This window comes from Mercenaria mercenaria, chromosome 4 (assembly GCF_021730395.1).
Source record: "Mercenaria mercenaria strain notata chromosome 4, MADL_Memer_1, whole genome shotgun sequence".
NCBI classification, from domain to species: Eukaryota; Metazoa; Mollusca; class Bivalvia; order Venerida; family Veneridae; genus Mercenaria; species Mercenaria mercenaria.
Genome location: NC_069364.1, coordinates 16247086 through 16264078, shown reverse-complemented (window position 1 = coordinate 16264078; position 16993 = coordinate 16247086). Strand labels below are relative to the sequence as shown.

Genomic DNA, 16993 nt, shown 5'->3' with positions numbered 1-16993 from the left:
ATTATACCCCCTTTTTCCACTTAGCATTTTTTGTTAAATTTAGAAATGTAAGCTGGTATCTCAGTACACGGTAATGGGAGTGAATTGAGACTTTACACACTTGTCCACTGTGAGGATTAGACATGCACTGCACAGGTTCCATAACTCTATTTAGATTTTACAAAATTATACCCCCTTTTTCCACTTAGCATTTTTTGTTAAATTTAGGAATGTAAGCTGGTATCTCAGTACAAGGTAATGGGAGTGAATTGAGACTTTACACACTTGTCCACTGTGATGATTAGACATGCACTGCACAGGTTCCATAACTCTGTTTAGATTTTACAAATTTATACCCCCTTTTTTCCACTTAGCATTTTTTGTTAAATTTAGGAATGTAAGCTGGTATCTCAGTACACGGTAATGGGAGTGAATTGAGACTTTACACACTTGTCCACTGTGATGATTAGACATGCACTGCACAGGTTCCATAACTCTATTTAGATTTTACAAAATTATACCATCTTTTTCCACTTAGCATTTTTTGTTAAATTTAGGAATGTAAGCTGGTATCTCAGTACACGGTAATGGGAGTGAATTGAGACTTTACACACTTGTCCACTGTGAGGATTAGACATGCACTGCACAGGTTCCATAACTCTATTTAGATTTTACAAAATTATACCCCCTTTTTCCACTTAGCATTTTTTGTTAAATTTAGGAATGTAAGCTGGTATCTCAGTACACGGTAATGGGAGTGAATTGAGACTTTACACACTTGTCCACTGTGATGATTAGACATGCACTGCACAGGTTCCATAACTCTATTTAGATTTTACAAAATTATACCCCCTTTTTCCACTTAGCATTTTTTGTTAAATTTAGGAATGTAAGCTGGTATCTCAGTACACGGTAATGGGAGTGAATTGAGACTTTACACACTTGTCCACTGTGAGGATTAGACATGCACTGCACAGGTTCCATAACTCTATTTAGATTTTACAAAATTATACCCCCTTTTTCCACTTAGCATTTTTTGTTAAATTTAGGAATGTAAGCTGGTATCTCAGTACACGGTAATGGGAGTGAATTGAGACTTTACACACTTGTCCACTGTGATGATTAGACATGCACTGCACAGGTTCCATAACTCTGTTTAGATTTTACAAATTTATACCCCCTTTTTTCCACTTAGCATTTTTTGTTAGCTCACATGTCACAAAGTGACAATGTGAGCTTTTGTGATCACGCAGCGTCCGTCGTCCGTGCGTGCGTCCGTGCGTGCGTAAACTTTTGCTTGTGACCACTCTAGAGGTCACATTTTTCATGGGATCTTTATGAAAGTTGGTCAGAATGTTTATCTTGATGATATCTAGGCCAAGTTCGAAACTGGGTCAACTGCGATCAAAAACTAGGTCAGTAGGTCAAATAATAAAAAAACCTTGTGACCTCTCTAGAGGCCATATTTTTCATGGGATCTGTATGAAAGTTGGTCAGAATGTTTATCTTGATGATATCTAGGTCAAGTTCGAAACTGGGTCAACTGCGATCAAAAACTAGGTCAGTAGGTCAAATAATAAAAAAAACCTTGTGACCTCTCTAGAGGCCATATTTTTCATGGGATCTGTATGAAAGTTGGTCAGAATGTTCATCTTGATGATATCTAGGTCAAGTTCGAAACTGGGTCAACTGCGGACAAAAAGTAGGTCAGTAGGTCAAATAATAAAAAAACCTTGTGACCTCTCTAGAGGCCATATTTTTCATGGGATCTTCATGAAAATTATTCAGAATGTTCATCTTGATGATATCTAGGTCAAGTTCGAAACTGGGTCACGTGCCGTCAAAAACTAGGTCAGTAGGTCAAATAATAAAAAAACCTTGTGACCTCTCTAGAGGCCATATTTTTCATGGGATCTGTATGAAAGTTGGTCAGAATGTTCATCTTGATGATATCTAGGTCAAGTTCGAAACTGGGTCAACTGCGGTCAAAAACTAGGTCAGTAGGTCTAAAAATAGAAAAACCTTGTGACCTCTCTAGAGGCCATACTTGTGAATGGATCTTCATGAAAATTGGTCAGAATGTTCACCTTGATGATATCTAGGTCAAGTTCGAAACTTGTTCAACTGCGGTCAAAAACTAGGTCAGTAGGTCTAAAAATAGAAAAACCTTGTGACCTCTCTAGAGGCCATACTTTTGAATGGATCTTCATGAAAATTGGTCAGAATGTTCACCTTGATGATATCTAGGTCAGTTTCGAAACTGGGTCACTTGCCTTCAGTAACTAGGTCAGTAGGTCAAATAATAAAAAATCTTGTGACCTCTCTAGAGGCCATATTTTTCAGTGGATCTTCATGAAAATTGGTTAGAATTTTTATCTTGATGATATCTAGATCAGATTCAACACTGGGTCACATGAGCTCAAAAACTAGGTCACAATATCAAATAATAGAAAAAAACGACATCATACTCTGTTTAAAACTGGGTCATGTGGGGACAGGTGAGCGATTCAGGACCATCATGGTCCTCTTGTTAAATTTAGGAATGTAAGCTGGTATCTCAGTACACGGTAATGGGAGTGAATTGAGACTTTACACACTTGTCCACTGTGATGATTAGACATGCACTGCACAGGTTCCATAACTCTATTTAGATTTTACAAAATTATACCATCTTTTTCCACTTAGCATTTTTTGTTAAATTTAGGAATGTAAGCTGGTATCTCAGTACACGGTAATGGGAGTGAATTGAGACTTTACACACTTGTCCACTGTGATGATTAGACATGCACTGCACAGGTTCCATAACTCTATTTAGATTTTACAAAATTATACCATCTTTTTCCACTTAGCATTTTTTGTTAAATTTAGGAATGTAAGCTAGTATCTCAGTACACGGTAATGGGAGTGAATTGAAACTTCACAATATGATGAGCTGACATGCATTGTACAGGGTCTATAACTCTTGTTTTGCATTTTTGCAAAATTATGCCCTTGCCGACTTTGGTATCCATTCAATTAACTTCCTTTACTGACAAGGCTGTTTTATAGTCGAGCATTGCTGTAATAAGACAGCTCTTGTATACTTTGGTGTTGAGGACTCTGAAGTATAGCTGTTGACAGCTTTTCTTGTTAATGCTTTTAAAGAATGAAACTGAATAGATTGGAAATAGATACTTTTCTTAGACTTCCTTTTAAAGTTATGTCTGAAAAAATGTTTATGAATGCCGGTTCTTTGTGATATATTTGTATCATTTGCTGACAGAGATACAAGAGGTGCTTGTCTGAAGTTACATAGTTTACTCTAAGGCTGTATATATAGAATTAAGGATCTGGCTGTATGTAAATATAAGGATTAATTATAAGGGTCACAAGAGTATTCTGTTAGTTGTAGGACTGAAGTAAGAAATCTACATGGCTAATGTCTACATATGATATGCAAAATTGTTATTTGAAAAAACAAACTTCTGAAAACATTTTACTGGGCATTCCTGCTGTGTAGCAATGAGATATCAACTGTAATTGTCTGCAAAAATGAAGGCTATGATATGTACTTTAAAATTACATTTTAAACTTAAGAAACAAACTCTACTGTTTTTTTTTAGCTCACATGTCACTTTGTGACAATGTGAGCTTTTGTGATCGTGCAGCGTCCGGCGTCCATCCGTGCGTCCGTAAACTTTTGCTTGTGACCACTCTAGAGGTCACATTTTTCATGGGATCTTTATGAAAATTGGTCTGAATGTTCATCTTGATGATATCTAGGTCAAGTTCGAAACTGGGTCACGTGCGGTCCAAAACTAGGTCAGTAGGTCTAAAAATAGAAAAACCTTGTGACCTCTCTAGAGGCCATACTTTTCAATGGATCTTCATGAAAGTTGGTCAGAATGTTCACCTTGATGATATCTAGGTCAAGTTCGAAACTGGGTCATGTGCCTTCAAAAACTAGGTCAGTAGGTCAAATAATAAAAAAAACCTTGTGACCTCTCTAGAGGCCATAATTTTCATGGGATCTGTATGAAAGTTGGTCTGAATGTTCATCTTGATGATATCTAGATCAAGTTCGAAACTGAGTCATGTGCGGTCCAAAACTAGGTCAGTAGGTCTAAAAATAGAAAAACCTTATGACCTCTCTAAAGGCCATACTTTTCAATGTATCTTCATGAAAGTTGTTCAGTATGTTCACCTTGATGATATCTAGGTCAAGTTTGAAACTGGGTCATGTGCCATCAAAAACTAGGTCATTAGGTCAAATAATGAAAAAACTTTGTGACCACTCTAGAGGTCACATTTTTCATGGGATCTTTATGAAAGTTGGTCTGAATGTTCATCTTGATGATATCCAGGTCAAGTTCGAAACTGGGTCAACTGCGGTCAAAAACTAGGTCAGTAGATCTAAAAATAGAAAAACCTTGTGACCTCCCTAGAAGCCATACTTGTGAATGGATCTTCATGATAATTGGTCAGAATGTTCACCTTGATGATGTCTAGGTCAAGTTTGAAACTGGGTCACATGCCTTTAATAACTAGGTCAGTAGGTCAAATAATAGAAAAACGTTGTGACCTCTCTAGAGGCCATATTTTTCATGGGATCTGTATGAAAGTTGGTCTGAATGTTCATCTTGATGATATCTAGGTCAAGCTTGAAACTGGGTCAACTGCGATCAAAAACTAGGTCAGTAGAATTAAAAATAGAAAAACCTTGTGACCTCTCTAGAGGCCATACTTTTGAATGGATCTTCATGAAATTTGGTCAGAATGTTCACATGAATGATATCTAGGTCAAATTCGAAATTGGGTCACATGCCATCAATAACTAGGTCAGTAGGTCAAATAATAAAAAACTTGTGACCTCTCTAGAGGCCATATTTTTCAATGGATCTTCATGAAAATTGGTCAGAATTTTTATCTTGATGATATCTAGGTCAGGTTCAAAACTGGGTCACATGAGCTAAAAAAATTGGTTACTATGTCAAATAATAGAAAAAATGACGTCATACTCAGTTCAAAACTGGGTCATGTGGGGACAGGTGAGCGATTCAGGACCATCATGGTCCTCTTGTTTATTTCAGACAAGCAGCAGTTTTATATAAACCAGTAGAAACAAAAGAATCACAGGTTGTTAAAATTGATGCCTCAAAGGTAATGTACTTAATGGTTTATTTATTTTTCATTCTTGTGAAAAAAAATACATAATTGATGTTGAAATTGCCTTTATTAAGAGTACGTGTCTAGTATGTATGCATACCTAAGCAATTATGGCTTACTCTTTCCAATTTTAAATGCCAAAGAAAGAAAGGCCTTATAAAGGTAGTATCTAAGTTGCTTAACATTCACTTAAGCTTGGCAAAGGAACCATTAATTGAGCTAGTGTTACACAATTTACAGTATATGCATGTAAAGATTTCACGTATTGAACAGTTTTCTTCAAAGCCTAGCTCAAATATCTTTGTCAGCCAGACTGTTAATGGTGAAAGCAGATCACATTTGCTGCCATAGGGACCAACATTTACTCCAATATAGAAATTGTCCATTAGTTAAGAAATAAATCATAATTGATAGTTTACATGTTGGAATGAAATAAATGAGCATTTTTAAAAGTTTGTTGAAGCCATGAAAGCAAATGGTCCATTATGTCAAAACATACAATTTCGATTGGCAATGTCCAGTAAAATGCATACATTTTATATCACAGTGATTTAAACGAGCATTTACAATACAGCTTTATTCCGCATTTGATATTTATAGATTCATATTTTCCTAGAAGGAAATGCTTTTTGACTATAAATATCCAAACTTTATCATATGCAAAGGAAAAAGAATAAGAAAGACTGATTAGGATGATAATTTTAAAGATGCTATAAATTTCTTCAGTATAAAAATTCCGTTCTATTAATAATAAAATTTTGATTTCCATGTTGTGTTGTCTATTGAAAAAGTAAGTACCACTATGATAATTGTTCGAATGTAGTGCAGTATTTTGTAACCACTATTCACATATAGTATAATCACTTGTAATATTGAAATAACTAAGAATGCCATTCATTCCCTTGACCCATCATGCTCCTTATTGAGGTGACTACAAATTGAATGAGCCGCACCTTGAGAAGGCTGGTCTGGATCCGTGCTAGTCGCAAATGCACTATGTTGGTTTTCTCATGGTGCGGCTCATTAATGCACCCTTTCCCCATGTTATTTTAGTGGGATCTAGATCTAGTAGATTAGTTCTGAATAGAAAAACACATTAACCTACAGACCTGAGAAGCAGGGAGCTGTATTACGGTAGTGTCTGACTCCCAGAGGTCTTCAGTTAGAATCCTTAATATTAATTACATTCAGTGATAGCTCTAGTTTCTCTGTGTCAGATCTGTAAAAGAAGATGTATGCGTTTTTCACCTTGACTATGAACAAGTAAAGGAACTTGCTAACTTACACATGTACCTCTATTTGTTAACCAGGTTTTCAAGGAAAACCTGAGTTATTAGATTGGGGTAGATGTCGGTTGGGCGGGCGGGCGGCGGTGGCGGCGGCAGCGTCAAACTGGTGTTTCCGGTCAATAACTTTTGTTTCGGTAAAGATATTTGAATAAAACTTGGTATGTATGTAGCTTATATCAAGACAAAGGCTGGGATTGATTTTGGGGTTTCTGGGGTCAAGGTCACTGTTACTTAAAATAGAAAAAGGGTTTCCGGTCAATAACTTAACTTAGGAATGAGCTATCATGATGAAACTTGGTGTATAGAAAACTTATATAAAGTTGTAGCTTGGGATTGATTTTGGGGTTTTTGGGATCAAGGTCAAGGTCATTGTTACTAAAAATAGGGTTAGGTTAGGGTTAGGGTTAGCATATCTTCTACATGCATGGAGGGATTTTGATGAAAGTTGGCACAACTGTTCACCATCATGAGACGGAGTGTCATGCGCAAGAACCAGGTCCCTTGGTCTAAGGTCAAGGTCACAGAGGTCAAAGGATACAAGAATGAAAACTTTGTCCGGAGCATATCTTCTTCATGCATAGAGGGATTTTGATGTAACTTGGCACAATTATACACCATTAGAGACGAAGTGTCTTGTGCAGTTCCCTTCTTTAGAATTACTTCCCTTTGTTGTTACTATAAATAGCTTATATTGTAACTTTTTCATTACTAGACGTAGGGAAAAATCGAGACCACTTTTCTGTAGTACAACATGCATGTTACATCCAATTTTGAGGTGTATTTTGACCAATCTCTACCTGGTAAGGATTTCTGTGTGAACTTACAATTTTTTTTTTTTTTGTTTTTTTTTTTTTTTTTTTTTTTTTTTTTTTTTTTTTTAAAGATTAACTTTCCTTAGTTGTTACTATAAATAACTTATATTGTAACTTTTTTATAATTGACCGTAGGGAAAAACCTGGAAGACCACTTTTCTGTGGTACAACATAGTTGTTACTTTCTAATTTTAGGTGTATTTTAAGGTATCTCTACCTGGTAAGGAGTTTTTTTGTGGACTTAGAAAAACAAAAGAATTACAATGATTACTAAACAACCACAAAATTAAAATTGCATCGGCAAATACAGGTGCTAGAGTAAAGAAATTTGCTGTGACGGGCGTATATTGTGACATTCTGGCACTTTTTTTTATTCTTATGCAAAGTGTTGAAAACCTGGTTTCGTGGCATTGCCGCGTTTCTTGTTTGTATATATATCTATATATATATATATATATACAAATTTGGGCTAGTGGGAACATACGTTACTGAAAACCTCGAATCCCGATCCAGGCACTGGAAATTTCTGAGATACTCTTGTCTCTCACCTAACGAAGAGGCCAGGTATGGTTCATCCCAGGAAAGACAGCTTTGTGTGTATTGATGCTACACACTGGGCATGTTAAAGACCCAGGTCTATTCGCAAAGTTGGTCAGATAGTTCTGTATCTAAAAAAGGATTTCTCGGTAACTGTTCTGGGGGCTTTTTCTTGCTCTGTGCCTCTAGTCAGATCGCTCCGTGTCTGTACTGGTAGAGGATGAATTTAGTACCCGGAGTGGCTGCCTTTGTATGTAAAGCACCTTTGAACGTGTTTATCATGAAAAGGGCGCTATGTAATTCTGATATGATAATAATAATATGCCTTTTATCAGTTTCACATTCGACTGTTTCACCCTTTGTTGACTTATGCACCATAAGCAGTGTACATTTTACTGACTTAAAATCACAGATTTTTTTGCAATACTTACAACTTTTGGCTGGCATTAATTGTCACAGGTATAAATTTAGCAGACGTACTACATCACTGTTGTTGTGATCATCTGGCTGTTGTGCTACATCACTGATTTAACAGCTATAATTTGATGTTTAGGAGCAGTGCTACATGATATAATTTGATGTATAGCTGTTGTGCTACATCACTGATTTAACATCTTTAATTTGATGTTGAGCTGTTGTGCTACACCACTGATTTTTAAAACAACTTTAAACTTTTAAGCTTATATTATCCAGCAGTGATTTAACTACAATTCTTCTTACAATTCTTCTAATGTTTAGCTGGCTTGCTATGTCACTGCTTCAGCTGTCATATATCTATATATATATATATATATATATATATATATATAGCTGACACTGTGTCATTTAATTAACTGTTGTATAAATATCAATATACTTTAATCTTACTGTAGATTTAAAAGCATTTTGTAACACTTTTCTATTTGTATGAGTTTGGTGGATTAGCTTTAACAGCGAATGTTTTATTTTGAAAATATGGAACAGCTTGTCTTTTTATGCCCCCAAAGGTGGGCATATTAAAATCGCACTGTCCGACATTCCGTCCCTGTGTCCGGTAAATTCTTGTCTGGGCTGTAACTCTTCCATTCATGAAGGGATTTTAAAACAACTTGGCATAAATGTTCACCATAATTAGACGATGTGTCATGCGCAAGACTCAGACCCCTAGCTCCAAGGTCAAGGTCACACTTAGAGGTCAAAGATTAACATGGTCTGTTTCTTGTCCTGTCCATAACTCTGCCATTGATGAAGGGATATTGAAATTACTTGGCATAAATGATCCTCATAATGAGATGACTTGTCATGAGCAAGACCCAGACCCCTAGCTCCAAGGTCAAGGTCACACTTAGAGGTCAAAGGTTAACATGGTCTGTTTCTTTTCCGGTCCATAACTCTGCCATTGATGAAGGGATTTTGAAATTACTTGGCATAGATGTTCCCTATAATGAGATGAGTTGTCATTTGCAAGACCCAGACCTCTAGCTTCAAGGTCAAGGTCACACTTAGAGGTCAAAGGTTAACATGGTCTGTTTCTTGTCCGGTCCATAACTCTGCATTGATGAAGGGATTTTGAAATTACTTGGCATAGATGTTCCCTATAATGAGATGAGTTGTCATTTGCAAGACCCTGACCCCTAACTCCAACGTCAAGGTCCAAGGTGTTTCTTGTCTGGTCCGTTGTGCCATTTATCAAGGGATTTGAAAATAATTTGACACAAATGTTAACCATGTTGAGAAGATGTGTCACGCTTATTACCATAGCCTCTTAGATCAAGGTCACAAAAGGATATGTGATTTTTTGCGCATACATCTGTGGCATTCTTGGGCCTACTTCAGGGGCATTTGTCACCAATTGTGACAGCTCTTGTCTTGGAACTGTTTTACAAGATCCAGTTATAATCTGTTCACTTGTGTTTCTGTGTCATTTTGTAGAAGAAATAACTAAACATGTAAGGAACAAAAATTGATGCTGGTCAGATGTGTAAAATGTTGTTGAATGGCTTAAAAACAAAGACTTTATGATTTGATGAATGTCTTTAATGAAAACTAATTTTGTATTACAGAAACAGAAAAACAAGGAGTTAGAACAGATTATGGGAGAGTTAGACGTGAAAGACTCAGGTGCTGGCGGTGGGGATGATTTACTAGATCTCATGGACAGTGCAAGCTAGAACTATCATCTTACATTAACATTGTACTCGAGTCTAGCAATAGACTAGACATTCCGTATTGTTTGGCGAATTGTAAAAACATCTTTTTATTGTGTCACTCAAAATAGCTTTCAGAAGCAAAGGGAAATAATTATGATGCAATATGTCTGTATATAATTGCAGTTGTCTCCAGTGTTAGAACTCTATGTCATAATTTCAGCACACTCTGCATCCTTAAATGAGGCAAAGCTGTGTCTACTGCCCAGTTTTCATCAATAATCGTTAAGTTTTACAAATTATATGCTACCAGCCATATTTTGTTAATCTTTAAAATAAATGCATTGTAATTCAGAGTTGGTACCTAAAATTTAAATTGCATCTGATATTGCTTTCTGTTGAAGACTTAAATTCTCATCTAGCAGAGGTTCATCAGAATCTCAAGTTAAACCTCTGATTTCTTTCTTTCGTTTATTGGTCACCCTGGCCAGAGTGTGCACTCTTGTAATTACTATGGGGGTAGTTTTTGTCAATCAGTGTTTTCCTATATTTGTACCTTATTAACTATTAAAACAACAACTAAGCAAAGTACTAATTTAAAATTATGAACAAAAGATGATACAAAGTAAGATGTACCTCCAAGAACAGAAATATTTGCTGTGATTTGGCTTTGTTATTAAATGGGGCGCATTAATCTTTAAATTTTAATGTTATGTGAACATCTAAAAATATTGAGGATGACATTCAACCAGGGCCCAGGTATGCAAGTATGAAAACTTGATACTGAAGTACATCAGTTTTATAATGATTGAGGAACTTCTTGATGGATCTTCACCAAACTTGGTGTCTCTAAAGTTCATTCAAATGGTTCTGCTTGGCCCCTTGAATGGACCACTAGAGTTAAAAAATGGATTAATTTGAACAACTTCTTCTCATGAATTACTTGATGGATCATCATGCATGTCTGAACCTTTCTCTGATTCGTTCAAATGGTTCAGCTTGACCTCTTTTAGGGGTTACAAGAGCTAAAAGTAGAAAATCCTTAAACAAATTTCCAGCCCGTCCGCTTAGCTCAGTAGGTAAGAGCGTTGGTCTACGGATCACGGGGTCGCGAGTTCGATCCTCGGGCGGGGCGTATGTTCTCTGTGACTATTTGATAAAAGACATTGTGTCTGAAATCATTAGTCCTCCACCTCTGATCATTCATGTGGGGAAGTTGGCAGTTACTTGCGGAGAACAGGTTTGTACTGGTACAGAATCCAGGAAAACTGGTTAGGTTAACTGCCCGCCGTTACATGACTGAAATACTGTTTAAAAACGGCGTTAAACCCAAAACAAACAAATTAAACAAATTTCCTATAGATACTGACCCGCCCGCTTAGCTCAGTAGGTAAGAGCGTTGGTCTACGGATCGCGGGGTTGTGAGTTCGATCCTCGGGCAGGGCGCATGTTCTCCGTGACTTTGATAAACGACATTGTGTCTGAAATCATTAGTCCTCCACCTCTGATTCTTGTGGGGAAGTTGGCAGTTACTTGCGGAGAACAGGTTTGTACTGGTACAGAATCCAGGAACACTGGTTAGGTTAACTGCCCGCCGTTACATGACTGAAATACTGTTGAAAAACGGCGTTATACCCAAAACAAACAAACAAATTCAACAAACTTGTTCAGAAGCTAGGTCAAAAGGTCAAGGTCTGTCTGTGGTGAGCCACTTAGGTCCACTTGGCCCTCTTGTTTAAAATTCATTTTATGAGAATACTGAAAGTCCCAGAATATGTGAGAAAACTAAATATAAAGAATGTAAAATTTTGTGTTCTATCTTAAGGTGACACCAAAACCGTTCCAAACATTGTGCTGAAAGAAGTTATTCGACTTTTCTAGTGTGCACCTTTTGTTTACAAATGTACCAAATTTGCATATTATCCAAGCCATTTGGAATTGCATTTACCTTGTGGAACTGCAGTTACAAAAACTTATGTTAGTGCACTGCTTATATTCTCTATTTTAAATAAAAACTTTAGTGTAAGCTAAACATTAATAGCTAAACATTAATGACAAATATTTCTTTAGCAAATCCAGAAGAAAGAAGCTGATGTTATTGTCAAAATGTCCTGTCTGTACCACACAGTGCTATGTTAAATTCTTGCTAGTGCAACATTAGGGATATGCTAGTCAATTTTGCAATTGATTTGTAGTTGTTGTCACTGAAAACAATGCCTTAGGTACCATCTCTGTTTAATTAACAAAGTACTTTCTTTCTTTTTGGAAAATATTCTAGTTTAAGTTTCCAACACTGAAGATAACACATCCTCAGCCAACCTATTTTAGAAGTTATAAAAACAGAGAAATGCCATTTCCTCCCTTTGCTCTTCAGGAAATATAGAGTTTTTTTGTTGTTTTTTTTTTTGTTAATAATAATTCTAAATTGTTTGTATCATTCTAACATGTGTGTAACGGGACACATTCTTATCATTTGTGTTGTATGTTTAATTTGGTGTTTGCAGAATTTGAAAGAAAGAGAACAGATACAAACAAGATATATCAAAACTGCATTATATTTTATTTGCTTCTATTAATCAGTCACCATCAAACAAGATGTTTTTTAAATTGTGATTTTATTTCATTCCACTTCATATGATTGAGCATTTACTTTGGTCAAGAAATATGTTACATTATACATGATTGTACTGTAATATTATTTTCGTAACTGTTATAATTTTGCATTGGAGTCAGTTGATACAGGTCTCAGAACTTTTAATGCACAGATCAGTTGAAAATTTACAGTCACTGACAAGTCCTGCTTAGACATTCTTGTGTTATTTATCTTTAACATGTACTATTTACATATTGTTAACAGATTATTGTTGTGATAATGTTTGTGATAATGTTTTTTTCCGTCCATGTATTTTTATAAAAAAAATTCAGCTGAACTTCCAAGTTCTGTAATTATACAGCATTTTTGTCACCTCAGAGTCTCAGTCTTTTTATATATACACTTTAACTCGGATTTTTTTTATTCTAGTCTTTTCAAAATGCAAAGAGCTCAGGGTCAGCTCCTGAGATCACTCACCATCACTGTCTCCATTGCCCACTCTTCCTTTAAACAACATCTGCTCTGAAACAATTCACTTTGAAAATCTGCATACCTGCTTTTAAAGGAAATAATTTTATTTGTACAAAAATTAGTCATGCTACTACAATTTATGAAAAAATTATGGCTGCAAGAGAATTGGTTATTCTGTATATGTACTGATGGAGCTTTTTAAAAACATTTAGCACAAATGTTTTGCTTTTTATTACTTAAATTGTTTACATATTTTGAGAGAGAGAAATGGGTGCTAGTGGGCAGGGCCAGTTTTCATGTGGCTTTATACTCCAAATTCCAAAATACTAAAGTTTGTTAATTTGATTAAGAAAAGCAAAAACTTAAGCAAATTAACATACTTGAGCCAATTAACAAACACAACACGGGTGAGTGACCTAAGGTAATCATGGTCCCTAAATTTGAATTAAAGGACAACATAAAGTTTTCTCTAAATGTACCAGATTGGATGTATTCAGAGCTTTAGATTTGAAAGTACATATAATATACTGTATAAATGTTGTGTAAGATGTAAGATGCACAGAGAGTACAAGTTTTGTGTTCATCATTCTGCTTCAATCTACAGAACAAGTCTTAAGGACCAAACATCAGTATCATTGCTTTTGAGTATGAATAAAATATAGAAAATGATGGTGTTAGTCATTTTGTTTAAGAAAACATTTTCTTTCATTAAACATTTATATATCTGTTTGATTCTTTGGGGCTCTTTAAATTCTTTAGTTTCATAAAAAATCTTTGCTGTAAATTTGAATCTTTATTTTAATTTTCTGTTATTGGGTCCCTTTGAATTCTTTGGTTTCATTAAATATCTTTAATTTAATTTTCAACGTTTGGGCCCCTTTAAATTCTTTGGTTTCATTCAGTATCTTTATTTGATTTTCTGTCTGAGTCCCTTGAAAAAACTTTGGGATCCTGTAAATTCTCTGGTTTCATTCAATATCTGTATTTTGATTTTCTGTCTTTGGGTCCCTTTCAAATCTTCAGTTTCATTAAAAATATTTGGTTTCATATAATATCTTCATTTTGATTTTCTGTCTTTGAGTACCTTTCAAATCTTTATTTTAATTTTCTGTCTTTTAGTACCTTAAAAAAAACTTTGAGCCCTTTTAAATTCTTTGCGGCGATATATGACCTTTTTGTGTCGATTCGCCGTAAAACCCAACTCATTCATTCATTCATTTTAAATTCTTTGGTATCATTTAATATCTTTATTTTGGTTTTCTGTCTTTGAGTCCCTTTAAATTCTTTGGTTTCATTAAAAATCTTTGGTTTTATTGAATATCTTTATTTTGATTTTTTCTGTCTTTGGGTCCCTTTAAAATCTTTGGTTTTATGAAATATCTTTAGTTTGATTTTTTTTCTGTCTTCGGGTCCCTTATAAATCTTTGGTTTTATGAAATATCTTTATTTTAATTTTCTGTCTTTGAGTACCTTTCAGATCTTTGACTTCATTAAAAATCTTTGGTTTTATTAAATATCTTTATTTTGATTTTCATTATTTGGGCCCCTTTAAATTCTTTGGTTTCATTAAATATCTTTATTTTAATTTTCTGTCTTTGAGTCCCTTTAAAATCTTTGACTTCATTAAAAATCTTTGGTTTTATTAAAAATCTTTATTTTGATTTTCTGTATTTGGGTCCCTTAAAAATCTTTGGTTTAAAATATCTTTATTTTGATTTTCTGTCTTTAGGTCCCTTTAAAATCTTTGGTTTCATTCAATATTTTTCTTTTGATTTTCTGTCTTTGGGTCCCTTTCAAATCTTTAGTTTCATTAAAAATATTTGGTTTCATATAATATCTTTATTTTGATTTTCTGTCTTTGAGTACCTTTCAAATCTTTATTTTAATTTTCTGTCTTTTAGTACCTTAAAAAACTTTGAGCCCTTTTAAATTCTTTGGTATCATTTAATATCTTTATTTTGGTTTTCTGTCTTTGAGTCCCTTTAAATTCTTTGGTTTCATTAAAAATATTTGGTTTTATTAAATATCTTTATTTTGATTTTTTCTGTCTTTGGGTCCCTTTAAAATCTTTGGTTTTATGAAATATCTTTAGTTTGATTTTTTTTCTGTCTTCGGGTCCCTTATAAATCTTTGGTTTTATGAAATATCTTTATTTTAATTTTCTGTCTTTGAGTACCTTTCAGATCTTTGACTTCATTAAAAATCTTTGGTTTTATTAAATATCTTTATTTTGATTTTCAACATTTGGGCCCCTTTAAATTCTTTGGTTTCATTAAATATCTTTATTTTAATTTTCTGTCTTTGAGTCCCTTTAAAATCTTTGACTTCATTATTAATCTTTGGTTTTTCTTTATTTTGATTTTCTGTATTTGGGTCCCTTAAAAATCTTTGGTTTAAAATATCTTTATTTTGATTTTCTGTCTTTAGGTCCCTTTAAAAGCTTTGGTTTCATTCAATAACTTTCTTTTGATTTTCTGTCTTTGGGTCCCTTTCAAGTCTTTAGTTTCATTAAAAATATTTGGTTTCATATAATATCTTTATTTTGATTTTCTGTCTTTGAGTACCTTAAAAAACTTCGGGCCCCTTAAAATTCTTTGGTATCATTTAATATCTTTATTTTGATTTTCTGTCTTTGGGTCCCTTTAAAATCTTTAGTTTCATTAAAAATCTTTGGTTTTATTAAATATCTTTATTTTGATTTTTTCTGTCTTTGGGTCCCTTTAAAATCTTTGGTTTTATGAAATATCTTTAGTTTGATTTTTTTTCTGTCTTCGGGTCCCTTATAAATCTTTGGTTTTATGAAATATCTTTATTTTAATTTTCTGTCTTTGAGTACCTTTCAGATCTTTGACTTCATTAAAAATCTTTGGTTTTATTAAATATCTTTATTTTGATTTTCAACATTTGGGCCCCTTTAAATTCTTTGGTTTCATTAAATATCTTTATTTTAATTTTCTGTCTTTGAGTCCCTTTAAAATCTTTGACTTCATTAAAAATCTTTGGTTTTATTAAATATCTTTATTTTGATTTTCTGTATTTGGATCCCTTAAAAATCTTTGGTTTAAAATATCTTTATTTTGATTTTCTGTCTTTAGGTCCCTTTAAAATCTTTGGTTTCATTCAATAACTTTCTTTTGATTTTCTGTCTTTGGGTCCCTTTCAAGTCTTTAGTTTCATTAAAAATATTTGGTTTCATATAATATCTTTATTTTGATTTTCTGTCTTTGAGTACCTTAAAAAACTTTGGGCCCCTTAAAATTCTTTGGTATCATTTAATATTTTTATTTTGATTTTCTGTCTTTGGGTCCCTTTAAAATCTTTAGTTTCATTAAATATCTTTATTTTAATTTTGAATCTTTGGGTTCATTCAAAATAATGATTTTTAATGAACCCAAAGTTTCAAATATAAAGCTAAAGATTAAAAATTAACATAAAGAGTTCTAATGAAACCAAAGATCTTAAAGGGATCCAAAGACTGAATATCAGGAGTGGTGTTTCTTTGAATTTTGAAATCACTGTAGGTTTGGAGCTATTAGTATATGTGGATGGTTCATCATCCACAAATTACATACACAAAAGCCTAAAGTTACACAGATACCATGGGATTCTGGCGCACTCCTGATGGAGCACTGCTACTAGTTCCTTGACGTTGACAGGCTGAGGTTGAGGTATAAATATCTTCTCTTGTGAAACTTATGTTCTGAATCACCCAAAACTTAGTCTGTAGCATCCTTTCAAAGTGTTCAAACAGTTCCGCTTGACCAAAATTGGTGCACTATGCCCCTTTTAGTAGCCGCTTGAGTTATATAGAAAAAGCTTTAAAAGACTTCTCTTGAACGAAAAAAAAAGCTCTTTTAAACAGCTTCTTTTCTTGAACCGCTTGATGGAAATTCATCAGTCTTGGTCTGTAAGTTCTACTCTAGACTGGTCCCAGTCCTTACATTTGCCAGTCATAGTCTCTTCTCATATTTTATGTCAGATTACTTCCCTTCATAGTTATAACATGGTTACCTTTTCTTGCTGCCGAATGTAAGGACTGGT

At 34.2% G+C, this 16993-nt stretch overlaps 1 protein-coding gene across 3 annotated transcripts in view; it reads left to right on the top strand.

Moving 5' to 3' along the window:
• Window positions 1–13621, top strand: part of LOC123551076 (protein OSCP1-like) — a 49134-nt gene extending 35513 nt beyond the window's left edge. For all 3 annotated transcript variants that reach the window (XM_045339743.2, XM_053540564.1, XM_053540565.1), the window contains exons 9-10: window positions 5049–5118; window positions 9805–13621. In XM_045339743.2, coding sequence (XP_045195678.1) covers window positions 5049–5118; window positions 9805–9912 — 178 coding nt within the window. In that variant the 3' untranslated portion in view covers window positions 9913–13621. The remainder of the gene's footprint in view (window positions 1–5048; window positions 5119–9804) is intronic.
• Window positions 13622–16993: the final 3372 nt, after the last annotated feature.